The sequence below is a fragment of the Heloderma suspectum genome, chromosome 16, assembly GCF_057233095.1.
Source record: "Heloderma suspectum isolate Gila_16-S chromosome 16, 16-S_ref, whole genome shotgun sequence".
NCBI lineage: Eukaryota > Metazoa > Chordata > Lepidosauria > Squamata > Helodermatidae > Heloderma > Heloderma suspectum.
In genome coordinates this window covers 22,019,061-22,042,323 of record NC_139473.1, presented here as the reverse complement: position 1 = coordinate 22,042,323, position 23,263 = coordinate 22,019,061, and the positions used below count along the sequence as shown (strand labels likewise).

Genomic DNA, 23,263 nt, shown 5'->3' with positions numbered 1-23,263 from the left:
GAACCCACAAGCAGGATACAAGTGCAACAGCACCCTCCCACCCATGTTCCCCAGCAACTTGTATACATAAATCTACTGCATCTGATACTGGAGGCAGCGTAGAGCCATCAGGACTAGTAACCATTGATAGCCTTCTCCAGGAATTTGTTTAACCCCCTTTTAAAGCCATCCAAATTGGTGGCCGTCACTACATCTTGTAGTAAAACAGAAGCGTGTGTTCACAAGCACATACATGAGGGTTATCCCATCGCTACTTCTTAGTGTCACGGAAGGCGCAAGCAAACAGAGCTGAGCTCCAGTGCCTGGGAGCCGCCTTTGCCTCCATATAAGGTCCTTTGCATTTTACACTCAGTGCTGCTGGTATTGAGATCGCTTTTTGATAATGGCAACGCTCAGTGGTTTGTGCTAGTTGGTTAATTTTTAAAACCCTAATATCAAATTTTAGGTCACAGGGCCAGTTTTCAGGTTTGATCCCAGAGGCCTTAGGTTGGGGAAATAAGCTGAATTCCAACAGAATTTGCTATCCATGTTCACATTTTGCAGTTTCCTCCCCATTAAACCACCACTTTGGTTTGCCAGGTTTTCTAGGTGCCTGGATTGCCTTCCAACCATCATCTTGGAACACATATATATATATATAATGCTGACAACCCCGTTTCTACTGACAGTACATACATGGCAGCCATACTGTGTGTTCTTGGTGTGTGTATATCCATGGTTGCTCATGCTTGCACAATCACCACACAAAGTACGCTGGATAGTTGCTTATAAGGAGGAATTTCACTGACTGGGCAGCTTAAAGCTGTGTACAGATCCTGGGGGAAGCTTCAGAGGGTGTCTCCTTGGCACCAAGGCCACCGTCAAAATAGTACAGTTTGGGCCATCTTTATCAGGGGCTACAAAGTTCTTCCTGAGAGCAGTTACTTTTTTAAAAAAGCAAAAATTGCCATTCTCCAGTTATCTAATTTTGAAGAACAGCATTTCTTTGAGAAGCAGTGAATACTGAGCATTTGGTTGCAGTTGCCTAGCAGATCCCAATCTCTTAAAAAACTAGCTTTTCCTGAAATATTTCCCCCTATTTCCTGTCTTGTCTTATTAAATGCCTCTTCCATTGTCATCGTCCCCCAATTGGGAAGAGAAAACGAGTGTTTAATAAAAGGTGAAATTGCTCCTATTGTGAAGTTTGAAAGTGAGCAAAAGCTTAGTTTGATATATTTAGAAGTGACTAGTGAACTTGGATGTCTCCATGTTGCATTCCAATGAGGGGTGATGTCATTTTTCAAGGAGAAAAAGAATTTTAATGCATCCTAGAAATTCTGGTCTTTGTCAGCGTCTAAAGGTAGACCACAGTGATTACTAGATGGGAAGTAGGGTAAAGCTGTTACTAATTGGATCAAATGTTCCAAAATCAATTTCTCTTGGGCTTAAAATGGATTCCTTTGCTGCTTCTGTTGTGTGGCCAAAACATTTTTCAGTGGGGGGAAAAGCCCTAATGCTCCTGAACACTTTCAAATTATTACTCTAAAAGACTTTGTTCGCTTTAAACTGCTTTTACCTGTGCTCTTCTTGAGTACTACTGCAAGAAGCTGGGTCTTAGATCTGGCATAGAAATCTATGGACATATGATGTTGCTGTACAATGTGCCACCCAATGGCCATGATGGCTGGGAATGATGGAAGTTGTAGTTCAACACATCTGGAGGGCACCAGGTTGGAGAAGGCTGCCCTAGTCTAATATGCTAGGGTCATGCATCAAGATGAACATATGAAGCTGCCTTATGCTGAGTCAGACTATTGATTCAGCCCAGTATGGCTAGTCAAGGTGCTGGGCAGACATTCTTCCCAGCCCTGCTCCCTGAGAACTTTTAATTGGTGACAGCACAGTGCAGCTGTGGTCCCTTCCCAAGGGATCCTGTCAGCATTGCACGACCTAGGACTCATAAGCCCATGACCTTCTCAGCCCATTCCAAGTGAGAATGCCAGCCAGATCCCAAACCTAGGCTGTGAGATTCACAACCCCATAGGATGCCTCTATCTCAGAAGCAATTCATTCTGGGGAAGACACTGTGGTTATTGTCACACTTCATGAGGCTTTTTAAAAAATCAGATGGAGGTTGTTTTCTCTTTCCATTTCTTTTCGCTGTCCTTTTAGGGTGAAAATGGCTTTCAGGACTGAAGTACAGGAGGGCTAGCCTGCCAAGCTAGCACTCACGAGGTTATGCCCAGGTTAAAAAATATATATGCAGGCTAACCCTGGGGCCAGAAGAATCCCCCAGCACCTGGCTCATTAAAAGAATTTATGCTGGTTCCCAGGAATTTGAAATATTTTCTAGTCCTGCTAGTTTCTAAAGCTTAGACTGGTGGCTCCTTCCAGACTGTGAAAAATGTAGATGTGAAATAGAAAGGGGAAGTCCCACCTTAAAGAGGAAGCTGCCTGGAGAGCTTTCCTGGCCACATAAGAATTATAACAGAACTGAGGGAAAGTTATTTGTTGATTTAGAAAATTTTAAATCCCCATTTCTTTTGTGTAAACCAAGGTGGAGGATTTCTGGGCAAAGGTCTTGGAGAAAGTAAGGGGAACCTATCAGCAGAACAAATATAAAGCAGTTTAGTAGTCATTGCCTCCCACCAAAGATCTGTAGTTCTGTTCATCAGGGGGCTGTTCATCACTGTGGATTTATAGAACCTCCATGTTCAGGAGCAGTATGTTTCTGTATACCAGCTGCTGGGTAGCAACAGTGGGATGGGTTTCATCTTTAGGCAGTCTTGAGGGCTTCTGTGGGAATGCTGAACTAGATGGCCCCACTTTCACCCAGTGCAGCCCCAGGACTCTGCTTATGTTCTTAGAACTAGTGATTCCTAACAGAGGATGCTCAGCCTCCTCATAGAGCTAGTTCCCAGAGTGCCACTTCTGAACTGGTTTAAATAAGTTAGTGTTGCTGGAAAAGTCATAGAGACTGTGGAAGATGGTTCAAAAATAATATAAGAGCACTGGCGTACTGACATGGACCTGTGACTAGATCAGAAATCGTCTGGACCTTGGAGGGGAATCAGAAAAGCTCTTTTTTAAAAGCCCCCAACCCCAAAACAGGTTATTTTGGGAGCTGGGTTCCAGATCCAGCCTTTAATGTAGGGAACACCTGCCCACCTGGGATGGGAAGGAGCATGCTCCTGTGCAAAGAGATTTGGCCCAGTTCTTCCCTGTTGCTGCTGTTACAACCTTTTGAACCTTACTGATGTTTATGTGCTCACCCGCTACTGGCCAGTCTATTCCTGGAGAGGGGCAAAGGGTCGAATCCTGATTGGTGGGTATTGCTACCTGATCCTGGGTGGTTGTGTGTCAGCCCTGAACCAGTTGTGTTTTATTCCATACTGTAGTTAATAGACATCATCATCATCATCATTTTTAGATGTGAGTTTTGGTTTGTATCAATGGATGCTTTAAGTTGTGTGATGCTGAATAAATCAGTTTTAAAAAATAGTACAACACAGAGTTTGTTTTGGTGATGGAGGATGTGCTCTCATGTAGTATGAGTCCTGGGCTGGAGCTGTGGTTCCATATCCCTTTGTGCCAATATGTCTCCCCACACTACAGACCCCTCTAGTATCTCAGTTCTGTTGGCTTTACTGGCTAATCTCTGCCTGGGAATGTTGCATTGCTTGTGTTCTTGTAAAGTTACATACTGTAGGAGAACAGGGTTTTTGATTCCTGCATTGAGCAGGGGGTTGGACTCGATGGCCTTGTAGGCCCCTTCCGACCCTACTGTTCTATGATTCTATGATTCTAGGGGGCAGGGAGGGACATTGCAGGAAGTGTGCAAGTGGTCTTGACAGTATTGTGTTTGGGATGTGTGTTCTGTGTTGTTGTCCCTCTCTGAGCATTGGCTCTTGTCTTTGACATTCAGGGCGAGGAAGGCCCCCCCAGTCTGGAATACATCCAGGCCAAGGACTTGTTCCCCCACAAAGAGCTGATTAAGGAAGAAGAGTCTTTACAGGTAAGTTCCTGGGGGACCCTGACAAGTGGAATGATGTGCAGTGCAAAACCTGAAGTGAAGGGCATCTCCTTCCAGACACTTGGCAGTTGAGGCTTCGGACCTGTTTTCCCTCCAGCCCTTGAGTATGAAGCTGTGTCACAGACACAGCTATATGGACACACAGTTGTGGTTCAGGTGCTGTTCAGAGTGGTGACGGTCCCTTCCCCTGCTCCACGGATCTAGTGCTCTGTCCCTCCTAGAGCTGCCCCACAGACACCTTGAAAGGTCAGTTAGCATTTAGGATGCATTTTCCTTGTGAGATGCTGGAGACCGATGAGAAGAAGAGAGTTAAATGCTGGGGAAGGAACTGAAAATTCAAAATGTCATTTATGTGACCACCCAGCGGTTTGATTTTTACGAGCCAGCCTGAGCTAGTCATGGCAATGAGCTGGGGCAATGAACATCCAGGAGGAGAAGCCCTTTGAATGTCACAGAGCTGGCTGGCAGCAGCTGAGGGCCAATAATACAGTTGCCTCTCGTAGCTCAGCTGTCAAGCTAGGATGGGACCGTAATATTACATAATGGCTGTTGTCACTTTAAAAGACACGTTGGCCCCACAGAACAAGGAATATAGAGCAAATGGGACAATCACATTTATTTGTCCAAGTAGTTTTGGAATTAAGAGGAATCAAGCTTTCGAGTTACATAGATCTTTGTCAGTGCTGTAAGCGTTCAGAGGAAAAGGAAATGGCTACTGGGCTAGACTACTGTGTTTATCCAGCCATATCTTGTTGCTTCACTTTAACTCGAGTTGTTCCGTTTTGTGCACACAGGTTTCAGAGGGTCAGCTTGCCTTGGTTTCCTTGTCTTCATAAAAACATTTTAAGAAATTCACACATGGATTCAGTTAATTCACCTTAGAGTATCTTAGGCATTTAGAAAGTAGTGTGTTTAGTGTCTTAGAAGAGAGGACGTTGCCTTTTGAGCTGCAGCTAATGAGTCTGGATTGTTGGTTTGGGTCCAAGTGACCCCCTGAGTTTAAATAAGGACCATATAATCGGAATGTCCTGTGAACATGGCACCGAACTATACAGACTTAAGCAGAATCTCAAAATCACCACTTGTGAGCATATTTCTTATGCATTGGTTTTAAAAGGGGGGGATAACAGCCGAACATCCTGCCATGTTCAGGGCCCTACGGAAACAGGACCCATAGCAAGAGGCATTATCATGCCCTCCCCCCTCAACTAAAGGCGGGGGGGTGGTCTCCTTTCCACCAGAGGTTTGCCAAGTCCTCTTTGAGAAGGACTGGAATAACTTCCTATCTGGACTGGCTTTTGGCATGGCAGGGTTGAACTTCTTAATTGGTAGTGCATTTTTAGTATATTTTTGGTTTTGGCTTAATTTGGTTTGTGGTGCTGGAAAAAAAAAACACCTTGTAAAACAATTCTGGGTCTTACAATATTAAATCCAAACAACCAAGTCAGAGAGAAGCTGCATCTGAATTTGGGGTTGATGGGCCAGTGTGTGAGCATATGTATATTTGCTCATAGTTATGTATCGTGATTGAGAAAGGAGATCTCCAAAAGGTCTTATAATTTTCCTGGGAAGTGCCTTTGAGCTCTCTTCAATTTTTGCTGTGTCAGTGTTGCCACAGAGAGTTGTAACAAGGCAAAAATGGGCATTCTGGTGTGCAGTTTTTTTGTTCTCCTTCCCCTAAGGAATAAAATCAGGTTTCATATATTCTCAACATTGCTTCAACAATGTGGGCAGTCAGTTCTGAACGTGTTTTTTTAAAAACCCATCAGAATTTCCAGGCCAAAGTGAAGCAGCGCAACGTTCCTTCTGGTGCCAGCAGCTAAATTGCACTCCAGAAAGCACGATTCCCCAGTCCTGTGGGAATTTCACACCCCCTGCACAATTTCACACAAACCTGGAGGTGTTAAGCTTTCCAGTTAACCAGTAAAAAAAAAAGCAAGGAAGAAAGTAGATCTATTTTTGAACAAGAGAAGATATCCCCCTGATGTTCCAGCAGGAAAAACAAACCAGCTTTAGCATTTCAGCTCAAATGCAATGCAGACTGACAGCCATGCACTGTCAGAGAATGAACTTATAGTACTCTCTGAGAGTATCTTCCCCTCATCCTTTAAAAAAAGTTTTTAAAATGTGGGTGTATGGTATTTATGCAATGTACATCTTGAAGTAGCAGGGAGATAATTGGGAGATAACTAAAAATGTGCACCATTATTTGGCCCTAGCTGGTCATATTAGGACATAGTATGCCTTATACTGAGTCAGATCATTGGTTCATCTAGTTCTGGGGTTTCCAACATGGTGCCTGTAGGCACTTATGTGTCCACAGATACCACTCATGGTATCTGCCCAGCTCCCTGCCTGTATTGATTTTTGTTTTATTTTTTAATTGACTTTTAAAAAATGCAAGGCCATCATGCTGCAAAGTGAAGTGCTCCCCTCCAGCACCATCTTTATTTCGGTTCCAAAGAGTGGCTTTGTGTTCTGGAGCTCAGAACCCACCTCTGCCTTGTACTTAGGGTCTTGGGCAAGTTACTTTTCTTTTAATGTCACCAGCTTGCCTTCTGGGAAGTGAGTGTTATGTGACCGGCCATCACCGTCATGGCAGCCATTTTGTGAGAGTGTCCATGACACTCCCTTAAAATTCCAAATGTGCCCATGGACCCAAAAAGGTTGGGTACCCCAGTAGTGTCTACATTAACTGGCAGCAGTGGCTCTCCAGGGTTGCAGGCAGGATTCTTTCCCAGCCCCACCTGAAGATGCTGGAGAATGAACCTGGGAACTTCTGCGTGGGAAGCAGTGGCTCTGCCCACCGAGCCACACACAGTCTGTCCCAATTTAGCTACTGATTTGTAGCTTGTCTAAGAGCAGTGCACAGGGTATGGGGAATCCCAGAATCTCTGCCATTTCTGAGCCGCTGCTGCTTTAGGAGAAGAAATGTCGGCCTCCCCAGGAATATGGCAGGGAACTATGTCTGGAACTGCAGTCTAAACACAGTCTCCACTTCACACAAATAGAAATGATTCCATTTGTGTTTGTCTTTTATTTGTACAGAAGTATTAACTTCACTATATTAACTTTTATTGGTTTTGTTGTATTCACTTTTACCAGTCTGTGACCACAGTAAACTATTATTTTATTCATTTTTAAGTATTAGAGAGACCCTTGTGCCGCTCAGCAGATTTGAAGACCTTGTTTTAAAAGTGAGGGGAAAAGGAAAGAGAAAGAGGTGCATTCTGGGCAGGAGATGTAACCAAAGCCATTGCTTCTATGCATCTCTTGGGTTCTACTCTCATGGCAAACACCTAGCCGAGTGCTGGACTATCAGGAGAAGATGCAGGGACAGGAACAGGTTTGGTGACCTCCATGGCGCCAGGACCTTTTCATATCTTAGTGTGGCTGATCCCTTTCCAGCTCATTGCCAAGTGGAGGCCCTCATTCTTCATGGATGTGCAGTCTTAAGTGTCACTGACGCTGCCTTTGGGCTGGAATATAATGTTTTTCTCACTCTTTCTGGGCTGGGTGTTCAGGTGATCATGTGGGCCATGGGTCTGCCTGGAACTTTACTAGTCAGCTGTATTAATGGTGACAGTTTCCCTCCTTGTAGGTTCCGTTTACTGTGCTGCAGGGAGAAGGTGTGGAATACCTGGGCCATGCAAGTGACGCCATCATTGCCATCTCCAACTACCGGCTCCATATCAAGTTTAAGGACTCTGTAATCAACGTAAGTCTCATCTACATGTTAGGTTGCTTGAGATCATAGCATCATAGAATAGTGGGGTTGGAAGGGGCCTATAAGACCGTCGAGTCCAAGCCCCTGCTCAATGCAGGAATCTAAGTCAGAGCATCCCTGACAGATGGCTGTCCAGATACTTGTGCTTTCCTTGGTATGAACCCTGGAATGGAGTTGGGAGGGGACGGAGGGCTGTTAAATCCACCCTTCCACCCCTGCTGCAGAGCGGTCCTATTTAGATATGCCCCCGCCCCCCCTTGCCCTGCTGTATTCCTGATCCAACCTACTGTGTACAGACGGCTTGCAGAACAAAGAGCTCTGGGTCACTCGCGCATGTGAGACAGCAGCCATGCCCTGCACAGATTCTGCCAATCTGAAATTTGGGTTTCCTCCTGAAGGGTGAATTCCCCCGTGAAGCCAGGCCCCTTACTTGCTCCGTGCTTTGTTTATGGGAACTGCGGTGGCGTGGGGCTCCATGTTGCCTTGGGCCGTGACTGACGTGGAGAAGTCTGGATGAGTGCGCTGGAGGGAGGGAACTGTGCATGTCCTGTGCTCTGTCGCAGAGTGAGACGCCCGCTGTGCCGAGGCTCGTGCATTCCCTCCACTCCTCGCCCATCCTTGCCTTGGCCACATGTGGGCCAGCTCACTTCAGGAGTGGAGGCTGCAGGCTGTTCGGAGTTCAAGCCAGCTGATATAATGTTTACTTTGGCTGCCTCTTCTCCAGGCAGGTGTTCAGATGGGTGCCATGGGGAAGAGGGGGAGACGGCAGTGCCTCCCTAGCTCCCCTGCTTCACTAACGAACTTCTCTCCCCACCCTCCATCTCCCTCCCCTCCAAATGGAGCTTCTGCCTGTCCCTTCCACATCCCATGCCCCACTTCTGAAGTGATTTTCATGCAGCCGTGGGGCGTTTCATGTTTGTGATACTAGAAGTGGGGAAGGCCAGGCATCTGGTTGAGTGTCAGCCTGCTGTTTGTTTGTCTGCCTGCTCAGTCGTGCTCCTTCCCTTCCTAGGTGCCTTTGAGAATGATGGAAAGTGTGGAGAGCAGGGACATGTTCCAGCTGCACATCGTCTGCAAGGACTCCAAAGTAGTCAGGTACACGCTGCCCAGTGGCATCCTGGTAGTGCAGCTGGGTCTCCATCTTGGGGGAGCCGATAAACTGATGGTCGGCACCCCAGCACCCTCCAGATGTTTTGGAATGCAGTCCTCATAATCCCTGACCATTGGCCGTGCTGGCTGGGGCTGAGGGGAGTTGTAGTCCAAAATGTCCAGAGGCCCTGGTGTTGCCAGTATGGTCTGTAGCCCCATCCCTCTTCTCAGCACCAAGCATTGCCAAGGTTAATTAAGACAAAGTTCATTTAGTCAAGCATCCTCTTGCCAACTGCGGGCAACCAGAGGCCCCTGGAAAGCTCACAAACGTGGGCACAAAGGCAGCACACACAGCCCTTGGTCTTTGCCTCTTCACAATCTGGTATTCCCAGGTAGATCATCTCTGTACAACACCCTTCCCTAACCTGGTGCCCTCCAGATTTGTTGGACTACAACTCCCAGCATCCCTCAGCCAGCCATGCTAGGGGGCACCAGATTGGGGAAGGCTGCTGTATGCAAAGATTCTGTTTCTGCCACAGCTAATCTCCACTGATGATGGAGATTAACTTTCCTCCAAGGATTTGGCACTGGTTTCTTGTTGGCTTTTTTTTGTTAGCAGTTCTTGTTGAGTTGTTCAAGCTGTTTCAAACCACGGTATCAAAGCGTTCGCGCCCACGGTGTTCTAATTTTTCTGTGGGTGTTTATTTCCCCTTTCCCTCTGGAGTCCAGCTTAATGAAACCCCCTTTGCCGGTCTTGCTTTCCTGGGCACTGCAAGGTGTGCATGTCTATATCTGTGTGTCTCTCGCAGGTGCCATTTCTCTACTTTCAAGCAATGCCAGGACTGGCTGAAAAGGCTGAGCCGAGCCATTGCTCGCCCCACCAAGCCGGAAGACCTGTTTGCGTTTGCTTACCACGCCTGGTGCTTGGGAGTCTGTGCTGACGAGGAGGACCAGCATGCTCACCTCTGTCGCCCAGGTGAGTCCCCAGCCGTTGTATCCCGGCCTCTACAAACCCAAGAGGTTACTGGGGGTAATCAGTAGCCATGCTTGCGTGGCTTAATGCAGAGGTGCAGAGCCTCAGGCCTAGGGGCCAAATCCAGCCCTCTAGGGTTCCCCAGGTGGCCATGCCCCCTTTCCTGGCTCCTCCCCTTTCTTTGGTGGCTTCCTGGCTTTTGTACAGTTTTCTCCCAGTTCTAAAACAGACGGTTGGTGGGCAGTTCAACAAAGGTTGAGAAGCCTCACCTAAGGCTTAATTACTGGCTGTAATAGCTTTAAGCTAAAATATGTTGGGGGGGTTGTATTTTGGACCTGTCCTTTTTTGCCTTTCGTCCCACCCACTAGTGGCATGCGGCCCCCTATAGCTTCTCTGAAAAGGAATTTGGCCCTTGGGCTGAAAGAGGTTCTCCCCCCCCCCCCCCGCAGCTTATTGGGCTGCCCTCTGTTAATCCCTTTCCTGCCATTGTAATAGAAATCTGCGTGCTGACTGCTGTTAACTGCTTGCTCCTTTGCCAGGAGACCATGTGAAATACCGGTTTGAGATGGAGCTGGCCCGGATGGGCTTTGACTTGCAGAACGTGTGGAGGGTTTCCGACATCAACAAGAACTACAAGTGAGTCATCGGTTTGCCTGACCCTTCTGGGAGAAGGGAAAAAGGAACCCACAGCATTGCACCCTCCATTTTGTTAGTGATCTGGACATTGATAGCCAGCATCTCTTGCACCAGATGGTGGTACAGGACATGTAAAGCAGTTCAGGCTAGAAATGCAGTACTGTGGCATTTATCCTGTAGCAGTAAAGTGCCCATCATTATGACTCCGTGTGTGTGTGTGTGTGTGAAGAGGAAGGTCATTATAATGCAAATATTCTGGCGCTATGTCGTATCAGCACCCCCCATATATGTCAGTAGAGGCTAGGCTTAAAGGGAAGGGCAGAATTTTCTCCTTCACTACATCCTTGCCACCAAGGGTAGCATTTTATTTTATTTATGAGCACATTGACAAAAGGCGACTCAAGTTGGAAACAACAGGAGAAAGACTCAACCAGGTGAATTGTTACTATTCCCTCTAGTAGAAGAAAGTAAAGGAGTTCCCTCACGGGTGCCGTTGATATGGAGACTAAAATTCCTCCCTGCCCTTGGTGCTGTGAATCGGATTCAAACCAAGGTTGCTTTGGTACTGTGATGTTTAAGGGGGATTCTGACTTAGAGGGGTTTGGTTGTAATCCTTGGTGCACCCCAGTCAAGAGAGAATCAGGCCCACTCATATATAGATAGAACTGCATTTGCTGCCATTTTCTAACCACATTCTGTTACTACCTTATAGCCATTTGTGATCAACTAAGATTACCTGTCCCTTTATTGTAATTGTGATCAACTAGGATATGTTTTGTTATTGTGATCAGCTAAGATCCCTTGTCTCCTTTATTTCCAGTTGAATAGTCCATTTTGGAAAATTTCAAAAGTGCTTCACATGCATGACTACGCGAGTTAAGGTTTTGGATTGGTTTACTTTACTCCTGTCCTGTGAATGGGCTCTGATCACCTCCCTGTGGCTTTTCCTTCCTAGGTTGTGTACCAGCTACCCACAGAAACTCTTGGTTCCTGTCTGGATCACTGACAAAGAGCTGGAGAACGTGGCTTCCTTTCGGTCTTGGAAGAGGTTTCCAGTGGTTGTGTATAGGTACATATCCCACCTATCTTACAGTATTTAACTGCCTTCCCCAACATGGTGAGGTCCAACACATTTGGGCAGCACATGTCAAGGAAGGCTGGTAAAGAAAGTCACAAGTCCAGTGGTACAAATCAGGGACATACACAGCAATATTTGTCAAAGCCTTTCCTCAGATTATGGGAAAAAAGACTAAATATAATTTGTTTCTCTGAAGAATCATAAAGAAAACCAGGCAGCCAATGGATTCCATTTCCACCTATATTTTTATCTATAAAGTAAAGGGGGGAACATTAAATGTATCACCCTATATCAGCAATTAGATTTAAATTCGATGTGTATGTTTGTCGTTGTAAATACAAAGTAAAAGACACAAATCCAGTGGTAGCTGAAGGCGATGATGGGGATGCCAAGGGCTGCAAAGTAAGGTCCTGCTTATGTCTGTCAGCTAAAAGTTTATCACTGGAGGACTTGATCTGGGGGACTCGATCCCTCATTGCAGTTTTTCTCAGTGTCTTAACATAGCCAAGCTCTGTTGAGGTGTTCAGGATCCAGTCATTCACTCTTGTCTGCTCAGGGTAGGTCAAGAAGCTATGGGTTTAAATGGAGTTTGGGGACTCAAGTCCCTTGGTGGTTTTCAAAATAAGATTGTGCGGGTGTCTGTCAGGCGCTTTAAAAAAATAAATAAATCCTAGTCTTCTTTTTGCCCCAAACGAGATAATTAAGGCCACTTACATCTGTATTTAAATATCCTGCCCTGGGCTAGTGGACTGGGAGGTCTGATGGGTCTTGGCCAGCTCTGTGATTTTTGCTTTCTCTAAGCATCCTTGTTGTGGTCTGGTTTGGTTCTTGACACAGCGCTGTATGTGCAGAGGCTTTGAGAAAAGAGGGGCCCCAAGGCCATGCACCATCATCTTCAGCATAGTCTCTGGTCTTCCGATGCAGAACTTGCCTTCCTGAGAATTGTTTGTTTTTATAACTTCATCTTCAGTAAAGAAACTTTTGAGCAAAGCTCCATATTTTTTCACGTGATCCTGGAAAACGCAGGACGTGTTCCTTGCTTCTCCCTGCCCTCCTCCAGGCAAAAGCAATCGTTTCTATTTGCCGTCCACATCCAGTGGATTGTAGGAGTTACGCTGAGAACGCCTCATTTGGCCTTCTGAATTAATGGCAACTTAGCAGCTAAGGTAGCACCTTCCAGTTGGCAGCAATTTAGCAGCCTTCCCCCACCTGCCCCCTTCCAGATGTGTTGGACTACAGCTCCAGTTATCCCCAGCCAGCACAGCCAGTGGAGGGGGGCAGGTTGGAGAAGGTTGCTGTTGCCGCTAATCCAATATCACTTGAGGGGTGGTTTGGTTTTTCAGTGAGGAAAATGAACCCATTCAGCAGCTGTGGCTTCTTGAAACAGGGCCCTGGAATTCTAGGACTTAACAGGACTTGGCTTCTCTTTCAGACACCTGCGCAACGGGGCAGTGATCGCACGCTGCAGCCAGCCTGAGATAAGTTGGTGGGGCTGGCGCAATGCAGATGACGAGTACCTCGTAACCTCCATTGCCAAAGCCTGTGCCTTGAATCCTGGACAAAGGCTGGCCGGGGGGACCCCGCATTCTGGGCTCAATGACGGGAACGAGGCCTGCGATGCAGGATTTGGTAAGTAAGATGTGCCTCTTCCCTACTTCCCTCTGCGAATGTGGTCCCTGTGCTGTGGCAGTGTTGCATCTGATCTTATTTCTGGTGACTGGAGGCATGTGGGTGAAATTGTAGCCCTGGAATCCTCTTCAGACCAATTCCCCAGCTTACGTGGGGTCACGCGCCCATCAGTCCTCCCCAAGTCAATGCATAGGTCCCAGCCCACAATGTGCCCCAAGTCCATGCTCTGCTGAAAAGGGGGGGGGGGGTGCAGCTAGAAGTTCCTGGGAAAGGAAGACCTGAGGATTGTATTGAGGTGGAACCCTCTGACCCAAGTGAGCCACTGAGACACCAAAACAGCAAATCACAAGAGGTGATGAATCGCAATGTTTCCCCAGTTCTTCCTCGAACCCACTGAAATGGGAACCATTGTGTGAGAGCAGAACGCAGGGAGGAAGTTAAAAACCAACCTCTGATACTCTATCGAAAATGGTCCATAGCCAGTTTATGGCCAGTAGTTGTGCCTCCAGTTTTTGTTAACCTGTAGAGTTCATGCTCATTGGATGTTACAATCCTGATGTACTTGTGAAGTGCAGCCATAGATCCCCTCTCAGTTCTTCATTCCTGGGATCATTCACTGCCACTCCTGCTGCTTGAGTTTCTCCTTCTTGAACACTGGATCACAAGGCCAACACGTTTAGATGCAACATCATTTATTTCTTACCTAATGCATCCAAGCATTGTGGCTGCAAAGACAGCAAAGGCTTTTCTTGGATATAATTCCTGCTGTGGACAGAGAAATGTTGGTACCGTTAAGGTCATGCCGAGGCCACATCTGGAATGCAGTGTCCTGTGCCGCCTTCCCCAGTGTGCCCTCCACATGTTTTGGATGACAATTCCCACCAGTCCCATGGAGTCTGGTGTGGGAGGCATAGCTTAGTATGATAGAGCACATTATGGGCACGTAGAAGGCCTCAGGTTCAATCCCCGGCGTCTCCAGGTCGGGCTGGAAAAACTCCTGATTGAAACCCTGGAGAGCCACTGCTGCCAGTACTGGGCTGGATGGACCATGGGTCTGAACCAGTATAAGCCAGCTTCCTATGTTCCAAGCTGTGTGGCAAATGGCAAAGGATGATGGGCATTGAAGTCCAAGACATGTGAATGGCACCTTGCTGGGATCAGCTGATCCTGTCTATCCAATGCGGCTGGAACAGCAGAGAAGGAAAGAGATCTCTGTCGCATCCACCTGTCAGAGCCCTGCTGACAGCACCAGTATTTGTCCCTCTCCCTTAGTGCTATTATATTATTCCCATTAACAAGGGGTCTGTCCCATTTGCCCAGCACATCTTCTCAGTTCTCCATTCGGTTCAGCTTTTCCCCTGAATTCTGTATTACTGGGCAGACTGTATGTAGCGTTAGCACCAGGCCAAGAGGTGGGAGAATCCAGACTGTCCTCTTTGCAGATTCGTCACTGACTGCGTGCTCAAACGTGGAGAGTTCAGCAACACCACAGAAACTGCTGATTCTGGATGCCCGGTCCTACACCGCAGCAGTTGCTAACCGAGCCAAAGGAGGCGGCTGTGAATGTGAAGGTACAAGTGGTGTCCTTGGGCACTATCATTGCTGCTGAATTCTTCAGGTGCTCAGAGGGCACATGAGCAAAAGGCCGTTCTTTGGGTTTTCCCAGAAGAAACTGTTGGGAGTGGCTCTGTGCCCCCCAGCTTCTGTCTCTGTGGTTGACTTGTTAGGAAGGGGGCAGGGGAGGAAAGTATCGCATGCCAAGGGAGAAATAAACCTACTTTGCCCAAACTGAGACATTGGATTGCAAAAACCACAAGGTAGCCTTTCCAGAAATGTATCCACTGCTCGCTTAATGAATCTGTACGTTCATTTACACACACCACAACATGCTGTTCCTCGTGACTGGGTTGGTCCTAGCAGAGGTACGGGTAGGAGGCTGCGTTGGCTGATTGGTGGACAGATTCCTCCTTGAAGACATGCCCTCTGCACCAGCAGCCAGCTGACTGACTCCCTCCATGTTCTGTTACAGAATATTACCCAAACTGTGAAGTGGTGTTCATGGGCATGGCCAACATCCATTCCATCCGGAACAGCTTCCAGTACCTGCGGGCTGTTTGCAGCCAGATGCCCGACCCCAGCAAGTAAGTTCTGGTCAGAGTTCAAAGTTTGTTACGGGCTGATATACCTTCGGTTCAGGATGGGGGTTCACTCCTGGGACCTCCTGATCAGGACAGAACTGTAGGATGCACACCTTCCAGCAGCTGGAATTCTAGGGAACTGGGGATCTGGTTTGGTATGAAACCCCGTTCTGCTGGAGAGAGATCCTCCCTCTCAAGGTGTCTGGCTCATTGCCTTCACGTCCTGCTTGAGAGCTTCCCACAGGCCATTGTTGGAAACAGGACACTAGACTAGATGGACTTGTAGTCTGATCAGACAGGGCTCTCCTTAGGTTCTTAATTGTTATATTTACTCATTTCTTTCCTGCTTTTCTGTTTTAAAATATCTAAAGCAGTTTACGAAACAGATAATCCGCTTGAAACTATACAAATGAGCAAGTTAAACTTACACTGGCAGCAGGAAACAGTTTAATAAAACAAAATCAAATGAGATCCGATTAAAAGGCACTTCACAAACTGCCTTGGGAAGGAATTATTTATTTTACTTATTTGAAGTTTTTCTATGCTGCTTCTCAGCCAAAAAGGCTCCCAGAGCGGTTTACATATCAGTTCAACAAGATAGTCCCTGCTCGCAGGCTTACAATCTAAAAAAGTCACGACACACAAGGTAATGGAAAGGAATTCCACAGATGGGTGCCACCCTCTGCTTGCCCCCACCTGGCCAACTTTTGATGATGTGGGGAAGGCTCCTGGAGGATGGCCTCTGAGGCAAGTCAAAAAGATTGGCAGGTTCACATGGGGGGGAATCCTACGCTTTCTCCCAATATGCTTAGGGCAGCCTACATGACCCATCCCACCCCACCCCATTTTATCCAGAGAATCTGAGAGATGGTGACCGTCACAGTGTCACCCAGTGGGTTTCATGGCTGAGCATGGATTTGCACTTGGGCCTCCCTGGTCCAGTCCGACTGTCTGTCCACTATATCAACACTCTCTCTCAGATTTGGGGGGGTGATATGACCACTCCCCCCACTGCTTCACTTTCGCTTGTCCCCTCCTTCCCATCCCACAGAGCAGTGACCCCAGTATGGATTATTTCTCTCTCTGCGCCTGTCTTTCTGCGTCTTTTTAGGCCAGCCTTATCACAACGCCTTTCTTTTCCCCAGTTGCCATGGAAATGTCCCTTCCTACCATATTGAGGGCTAGCAGTGTAAAGAGCAGAAGGGAATATTCTCTGTTATGTTGTACTACTTGCGGTTGCTAGTTACTGATATTGTTGCCCCTTCTTATGTCCTTGTTAAGGAGCTCCCTTCCTCCTCCTCGGAAAAAGGAGGAGGGTAGTGTCTTCTCTAGATCTCAGTAAGAATCTTCTATCCAGCATGCTGGCTGCGGGTGATGGGAGTTATAGTCCAACAGATCTGGAGGGCACCAGCTTGGGGAAAGCTGTTCTATACTGTTTCCTGTCTAGCAGGGGTTGGATTTGGATCCTCTCTTTCCATATCTTAAAACAGGGGCAAGCAGTTTGTGGTGCTTCAGGTATTTTGGCCTACAACTCCCATCAGCCCTAACCAGCATAACCAATGGTGAGGGATGATGGGATTTTTAGGTCAAAACATCTGAAGGGCCATAGGTTGCCCACCCCTACCTTAAAAGGATTCCTCTTGCCAGTCTGATTAGGGTTAACACTCTCCCCTTCCCCTGTCGCTTCAGCTGGCTGTCAGCTCTCGAGAGCACCAAGTGGCTGCAACACCTCTCCATCATGTTGAAGGCAGCTGTGTTGGTCTCCAATGCTGTTGACCGAGAGGGGCGCCCTGTGCTGGTTCACTGCTCAGATGGTTGGGACAGAACCCCTCAAATTGTCGCCTTGGCCAAGATTCTTCTAGACCCCTATTACAGGACTATGGAGGTACAGTGCCTCAGTTGCATTAGCAACTCCTTGTGTGCAAATGGAAGGGTGGAGGAACAGTCTTCAGGAGAATCTGCCTGGGGTGGATGGGTCATTTTGTTGCTTTGGTTGCTTTGCAGAACTCCCCAGAGCAAGACAGAGTGAAAGCTGTTTTCATGCTTCCCTCAGGCTTCCTCTCTTTTCTGGCTGATCTAACAGCCTGTCATAGGAGGCAGTAAGCTTTCATCTTGTGGTCTCTTCAGTACTTTAGAATAAGCCTGTGTCATCCTGTGAAATGAAAATGGCAGCCCTTTTTATTTTGAGGATTCATCCAGTCAGGAAGAAGGACATGGGCCATACGTGGTTGATTTGACAAATTGTAGCTGTTATTATTTTGACAGTGTGCACAATGTTTTATAGAGTAGGGGTGGGCAGTCTGCAGCCCTAGGCCTAATTTTATGCAGCCGTGACCAAATTTCAAAAGCCCCCTGCAAGTGCTCTCTTCAAACTTCTGGCAAGAGTGATCTATCCCTCCCTTGGTAGCCTGCTACGTGGGGTGGAAGAGGAGAGAGAGAAGGGGTGGCAGGCAGACAGACAGACAGAAAAGGGGGTTGTAGAAAGAGAGAGAGGGAAAGGGTGGCCCTGCCCACCTTTAGCCCTGGCTGCCTCCACACAGTGCTGGCATGCGGCCCAAACAGATTAGTTTCAAAGGAATGCAGGCCTTGACAAGGAAAAAGTTCTCCCTTCACCCCTTACAGAGTTCCATAAGCAAAAATAGATCCCCCGAAAAAAGAGTTAAGGGTTAAAACAGACAATGGGGGAAGATAAAAGAAAGCAGGGAGAGAGCGATGAAGATAGCAAGGGATGAAAGTGAACAAAGGCAGTTGCCTGAACTTAAGTTTGGTTACAGTTAGGAGCAAGGACTAAGGAGTTAAGCCAGGGAGTGCTTCCAGTCAGAGGGCTGCTAGCACTAAGAATTAGAAGGCCTCCGTCTTTTCTTCCTTAACAGATTTTCCGCAGTAAGAAACAAGATGGAAGAAGCAGTGGGAAAACACAGGATGAGGATTACAAGTGGATGGATGACCTCATCATCCGGACCTCCCTGTAAAATTCCGTGAATGAGGCAGGGCCAAATACACTCAGGAAACACTAAAGACTTTGCAGAAAGGGTGGATTTTGAATAGGGATTTGAAGGATGAGAGGTAGCACCACACATTGTGTTCAGGGGAGGATTTCCAAAAATATGAGGCAGCAAGTACTGCTGGGTTATTGTGGCCTGCCCAAAGAGCCTTGTGATGCTGACATTTTACACTTTATCACCAGGGTTTCCAGGTGCTAGTTGAATCTGACTGGTTGGACTTTGGCCACAAGTTTGGGGACCGCTGTGGACACCAGGAGAAGGCCGAGGATCAGAACGAGCAGTGCCCCGTGTTTCTGCAGTGGCTGGATTCTGTCCACCAGCTGCTCAAGCAGTTCCCCTGCCTTTTTGAATTCAACGAAGCTTTCTTGGTAAGAGCAAGTCTTCCACAGAGGAGATGCGTCTGGGCAAACCTAGGAGAGATCAGCATTTTATCACAGGCCAGTCTTCCTAGTAGGAGGGAGTGGTTGGCACATCACAGCTTGGTTCGAAGGACAAATCTGGACTAGCATTGTGACACTGTCACCACGCCGTCACTCTTTACTTTTTATTTGACCACTCTGGCTCAGTTTTTGTTCCCCTTGCAGCTGGTCTTTAGTGTCCTACGATGGGCCTCTGCTAGTTGTGTAGAGCAGCGTTCCCCAACCTGGTGCCTTCCAGATGTGTCAGACTGCAACTTCCATCATTCCCAGCCAGCATGGCTGTTAATGGGAGTTGCAGTCCAAGACATCCGGAGGACACCAGATTGAGGAGGCTGGTGTAGGATAAAAGCATTCTCTTCATTAGACAAATTTTCTAAATTTGCAGGCTCTTGAAAGGCATAGTTTTCTCTCTCAGCTCACACAAAATTGTTTTGTCTGAGAATAACATCTGAAGAAAGCCTCAGTGTAAGAAGTCGGTAATAAATTAATGTGTACAGTTCTTATTGACTTACTGTATATGTTAACTAGCAAAGAAGCACATATAACTAACTACATGATCTTCACTTGTAGATAATGGGAGCATTTGTACATAATGACAAGTCGCATTGCCTGGCTTTCTGTGAACGAGCGGTATACTGGTGTATGCAATCCTACTTTGCATGAGCAAATAAAACAACCAAACTCAGGCTCCTGGGAGTACTCAAACAAGCCAGGCATGTAAGGCTTCCAAATCCTGGCTTGTTTGGGAGCAACAAAACGGATGCCTGGGTTTGAATGTCACGATAAGTTAATACCTCCTGGTCAGTTTTACCCACTTTTGTGAAGCAGGAGCTAACGGGTTCTTCCCAGTAAACCAGAATAAGCCAGGCAACCTGACTTATCGTTATGTGCGAACATGGCCATTGAGTGTAACACAGATGCTGTATTGCAAAATACCTAAACTACAGAAGAAGGAGAGAAGACAGTTCTTTGACAATAAAATTGTATGCAACTGTGTAATACAGTTTTTCTCTCTCCATGCAACATGCTTTGTCTTCTTCTTGATAGTAGGCCAGTCCAATAATTAATGTCAGCATACCTTATTCATCACGAGCATCAAAAGTCTGAATTCAAAAGGCCTATAATAATCCAAGAAACTTCCAAAGATATCATAAACATTCATTCTCTTTTATATATTTACTTATTTTTTATCTCTACCAGAGGCTCATGGTAGTGTATGCAATATATTTTTAAACCAGAAACATGCAACTAAGCTTTCTCACACAGGGCTCCTGTGAGAGTTGACCCAAAGTCCTTAATGTGCTTCTCTCGGTGCCTCAGGTGAAGTTGGTGCAGCACACGTACTCCTGCCTTTATGGGACCTTCCTTGGAAACAGCCCTTGTGAGCGCGAGATGCACAACATTGCCAAGCGCACCTGCTCAGTCTGGTCCCTTTTGAGAGCCGGCAACAAGAATTTCCACAATCTGCTCTATGTGCCTGGTAACGAGCAGGTGAGTGGGATTCTCACATGTTCCGGGCCTGGAGGAGGAGGGAAAGGTTTTCTGTCCTGTTCCTGACTCTGCTTTCCACTGCCTTCCCTGGCAGGTGCTACATCCGGTGTGCCATGTGCGAGCGCTGCACCTCTGGACGGCTGTGTATCTTCCAGCATCATCCCCATGCCCTCTAGGAGAAGAGGGCATGGACCTTTACCTGCCTTCCGGATCGCAAAGCCAGGAGTTTAGCAGCAGGTCTCTTGACAGGTAGAGCAAAATAACCCTAGCCCCAGGAGTTGTGCAGGGTTAGGATTTCTAAGGATGCCCACTTGCCTTGTTCCATCAGGGTCTGTGTCTGCAATGCAGCCCAAATTTTTCCATCCTCTTGCCCAGCTTCCACTGACCATAGTGGGCTTGTGCAAGATAAGTCCCTGGTGGATTGGACCTATACATGCTTTCATTTTCATCATTTATCCACTTGTTTTTTACGACATTTCCCACTGCTCTAAAAACATTAGAAAAGTTACTTGTAAGTATCACTATTTACTGGGGAGTCTGACTTGTTAATCCAACAGATCAGGAAAGAATACTTCCACTTAGGCAATGATTACTTACAGGGTTTTTGTTTGTTTTTAAATAAAAAACTTTGGGGACAGGACCTTGTAAGGTACATTTGAAATGCCAGGTGCTTCATATGGACTGGATATCTCTCATCCACATGCTTACTGATATTCAGTAATATATATTTTCCTGTTCAACCCTGATTGCAAAGTACTGAGTATTTACATCTAGGAAAGAGACTACTAAAAGCTGTTAGCCCTGACAAAAATAGTTAGTTTCTCCATTGGTCATAATGTGTGACACGCTTTCAGTTAGAGAGGACTGACTCCAATCGTGTGTGTGTGTGTGAGAGAGAGAGAGAGTTCCAGTTTCTGATCCTGTAAAGGTGTCTGCAGGACAGAAGTGTCCTTTCTCTGACGCCTGAACTGTCTTGGGTGGTTTTAGGTTACCAAAGACAAGATCCATGGATGACCTTCTCTCAGCCTGTGATCCTGGCAGCCTGCTGACTCGCACATCAAGTGACCCAAATCTGAACAACCACTGTCAAGATGTCAGGGTAGGCTTGGAACCCAGGCACCCCAATGCTGAGGAGATGGTGGCGGGCAAAGACAGCACAGTAGAGGAACTGCCTCGGGTGCCTGAGTGGCGGCAGCAGCAGGAACTCCATCCCCTGCAGAATGCCAGCAGTAGCAGCTCTGATGGCCACAGAATCGATCAGCCACACACACTGCAGGACCACAGGGTGTCTCGGCAATTAAATGGTACATCTCCTGAGGTAGATGTAGCAAGGGAAGCAAGTCCAGAAGTGGCAGAAGACACCTGCCCAGCTCCATGTGCTTCTGGGCAAAAGAAACCTTTCAGGGATTTGACCAGAACAGAAGAGCCATTTGAAAAGTTTTCCTGCAACCATGTGAAAGATGTTGGCCCAGAATCCAATGGGACCTGGGACCTCGTAGAACCCTGCCACCCAGAATCCTCCCTCCAGCCGTCAGCAGGTGCTCCCAGTTGGAACCCGCCCACTCCAGGTATCCCAAAACGGGATGCTCCGGGGTGCCAAAATGAAGAGAAGGAGAAGGATGGCAAAACTGGCAGCGTCCGGTGTGGAGAGGAAGAGGGCGACCGGGTGGGGAAAGCTCCACCAGAGTTGTGGAGAAAAGGAATTTCTCAGAGCCAGACAAGCGAATTCTCTCTCCTAGGAACCAACTGGGACAGTTTCCAGGGGCTGGGGGCTTCCCTTCCTGGGGGCGACAGAGGCCCCCGGCGGCTCCTCTCCTACGGCTGCTGTAACAAGAGGCTGAGCAGCCGGCACTTGTGGGCTGCTGGACTGTGTCTCAGTGGCCAGTGGCCTTTGAAAGAAGGGCTGAAGCCCCCCGGCTGCTCCAGCCACTCCAGCACACACTGCACAAGCCTTGCTGGGAAGTCCAGCCGGCTGTGGCTCCCCTGCCATTTGAAGCAGTCGCTCGGCTCCAAACACGTACCCCCGAACAGCCCTTCTCCAGTGCCTCCTCTCTACCTAGACGACGACGGGCTCCCCTTCCCCACAGACGTGATCCAGCACAGGCTGCGGCAGATCGAAGCCACTTACAAGCAGGAGGTTGAGCAGCTGCGCAGGCAGGTGCGGGAGCTGCAGCTTAGGCTGGACATCCGCCATTGCTATGCCCCTCCAGCTGAACCACAGATGGACTACGAAGATGACTTTGTAAGTGGTGACCTTTCCAGCGGTTTCCCTAGCTCAGCCTTCCCCATCCTGGTGCCCTCCAGGTGTGTTGGGCGACAGCTCCCAGCACCCCCCAGCTAGCTCTGCTGGCTGGGGGGTGCTGGGAGCTGTCACCCAACACATCTGGAGGGCACCAGGTGCACTCCAGGACACAGTGTGGCTTAAGTAAAATGTAGGTAGGACACAGCCCCCTGCAGAGCAGACAAGACATCCAGGCTGCCAGATCCCATCCCCATAGGCCTGCGGCTTCCTTATTCCTTTTTTGTGTTCTCTGTTTTCTGACAGGGAAACGTTCTAGGATTTTCCACCACTTTCTGCTCTGTGGTTGGAGAGGGAACCTAGCCCAGTGGGGGAGCCCCTGTTTTGCATGCAGAAGGTCCCAGGTCCACTCCCTGGCGTGAAAAAGATCAGGTAGCACGTGCTGGGAAAGTCCTTTGTCTGCTTGACACCCTGGTGAGCCGCTACCAGTCGGTGTAGGCAGGATTGGGCATAATAGTTGGACCTGGCAGAAGGCCGCTTTTGATGATCCTATGGAAGTGGCTATTCCCAGCTCGCTTTGGGGAGGCTGAGGCTCAAGAGGGATGGGAATATGTATGGGGACGTAACGATGAGCTGACTGCTGTCATGGCCCTCCTTGCAGACTTGCCTCAAGGAATCGGACGGCAGTGAAAATGAGGATTTCTACTCTGATCACAGCGAAGACTGTCTATCTGAAGCAAGCTGGGAGCCGGTCGATAAAAGGGAAACTGAGGTACGTTGCATCTCCTTGGGGAGCTAGCTTGACATGGAGAACTGCTGGTGCTTGT

At 47.7% G+C, this 23,263-nt stretch overlaps 1 protein-coding gene across 14 annotated transcripts in view; it reads left to right on the top strand.

The window, feature by feature from the left end:
- MTMR4 (myotubularin related protein 4) overlaps positions 1-23,263 on the top strand; it is a 50,785-nt gene that overhangs the window by 21,980 nt on the left and 5,542 nt on the right. For all 14 annotated transcript variants that reach the window (XM_084822506.1, XM_084822502.1, XM_084822508.1 and 11 more), the window contains 15 exons: positions 3,905-3,994; positions 7,614-7,730; positions 8,752-8,834; positions 9,638-9,804; positions 10,341-10,437; positions 11,393-11,506; positions 12,948-13,144; positions 14,587-14,715; positions 15,174-15,285; positions 16,972-17,167; positions 18,470-18,655; positions 20,027-20,197; positions 20,292-20,446; positions 21,185-22,439; positions 23,098-23,208. In XM_084822506.1, the coding sequence (XP_084678632.1) occupies positions 3,905-3,994; positions 7,614-7,730; positions 8,752-8,834; positions 9,638-9,804; positions 10,341-10,437; positions 11,393-11,506; positions 12,948-13,144; positions 14,587-14,715; positions 15,174-15,285; positions 16,972-17,167; positions 18,470-18,655; positions 20,027-20,197; positions 20,292-20,446; positions 21,185-22,439; positions 23,098-23,208 (3,180 nt within the window). The remainder of the gene's footprint in view (positions 1-3,904; positions 3,995-7,613; positions 7,731-8,751; positions 8,835-9,637; positions 9,805-10,340; positions 10,438-11,392; positions 11,507-12,947; positions 13,145-14,586; positions 14,716-15,173; positions 15,286-16,971; positions 17,168-18,469; positions 18,656-20,026; positions 20,198-20,291; positions 20,447-21,184; positions 22,440-23,097; positions 23,209-23,263) is intronic.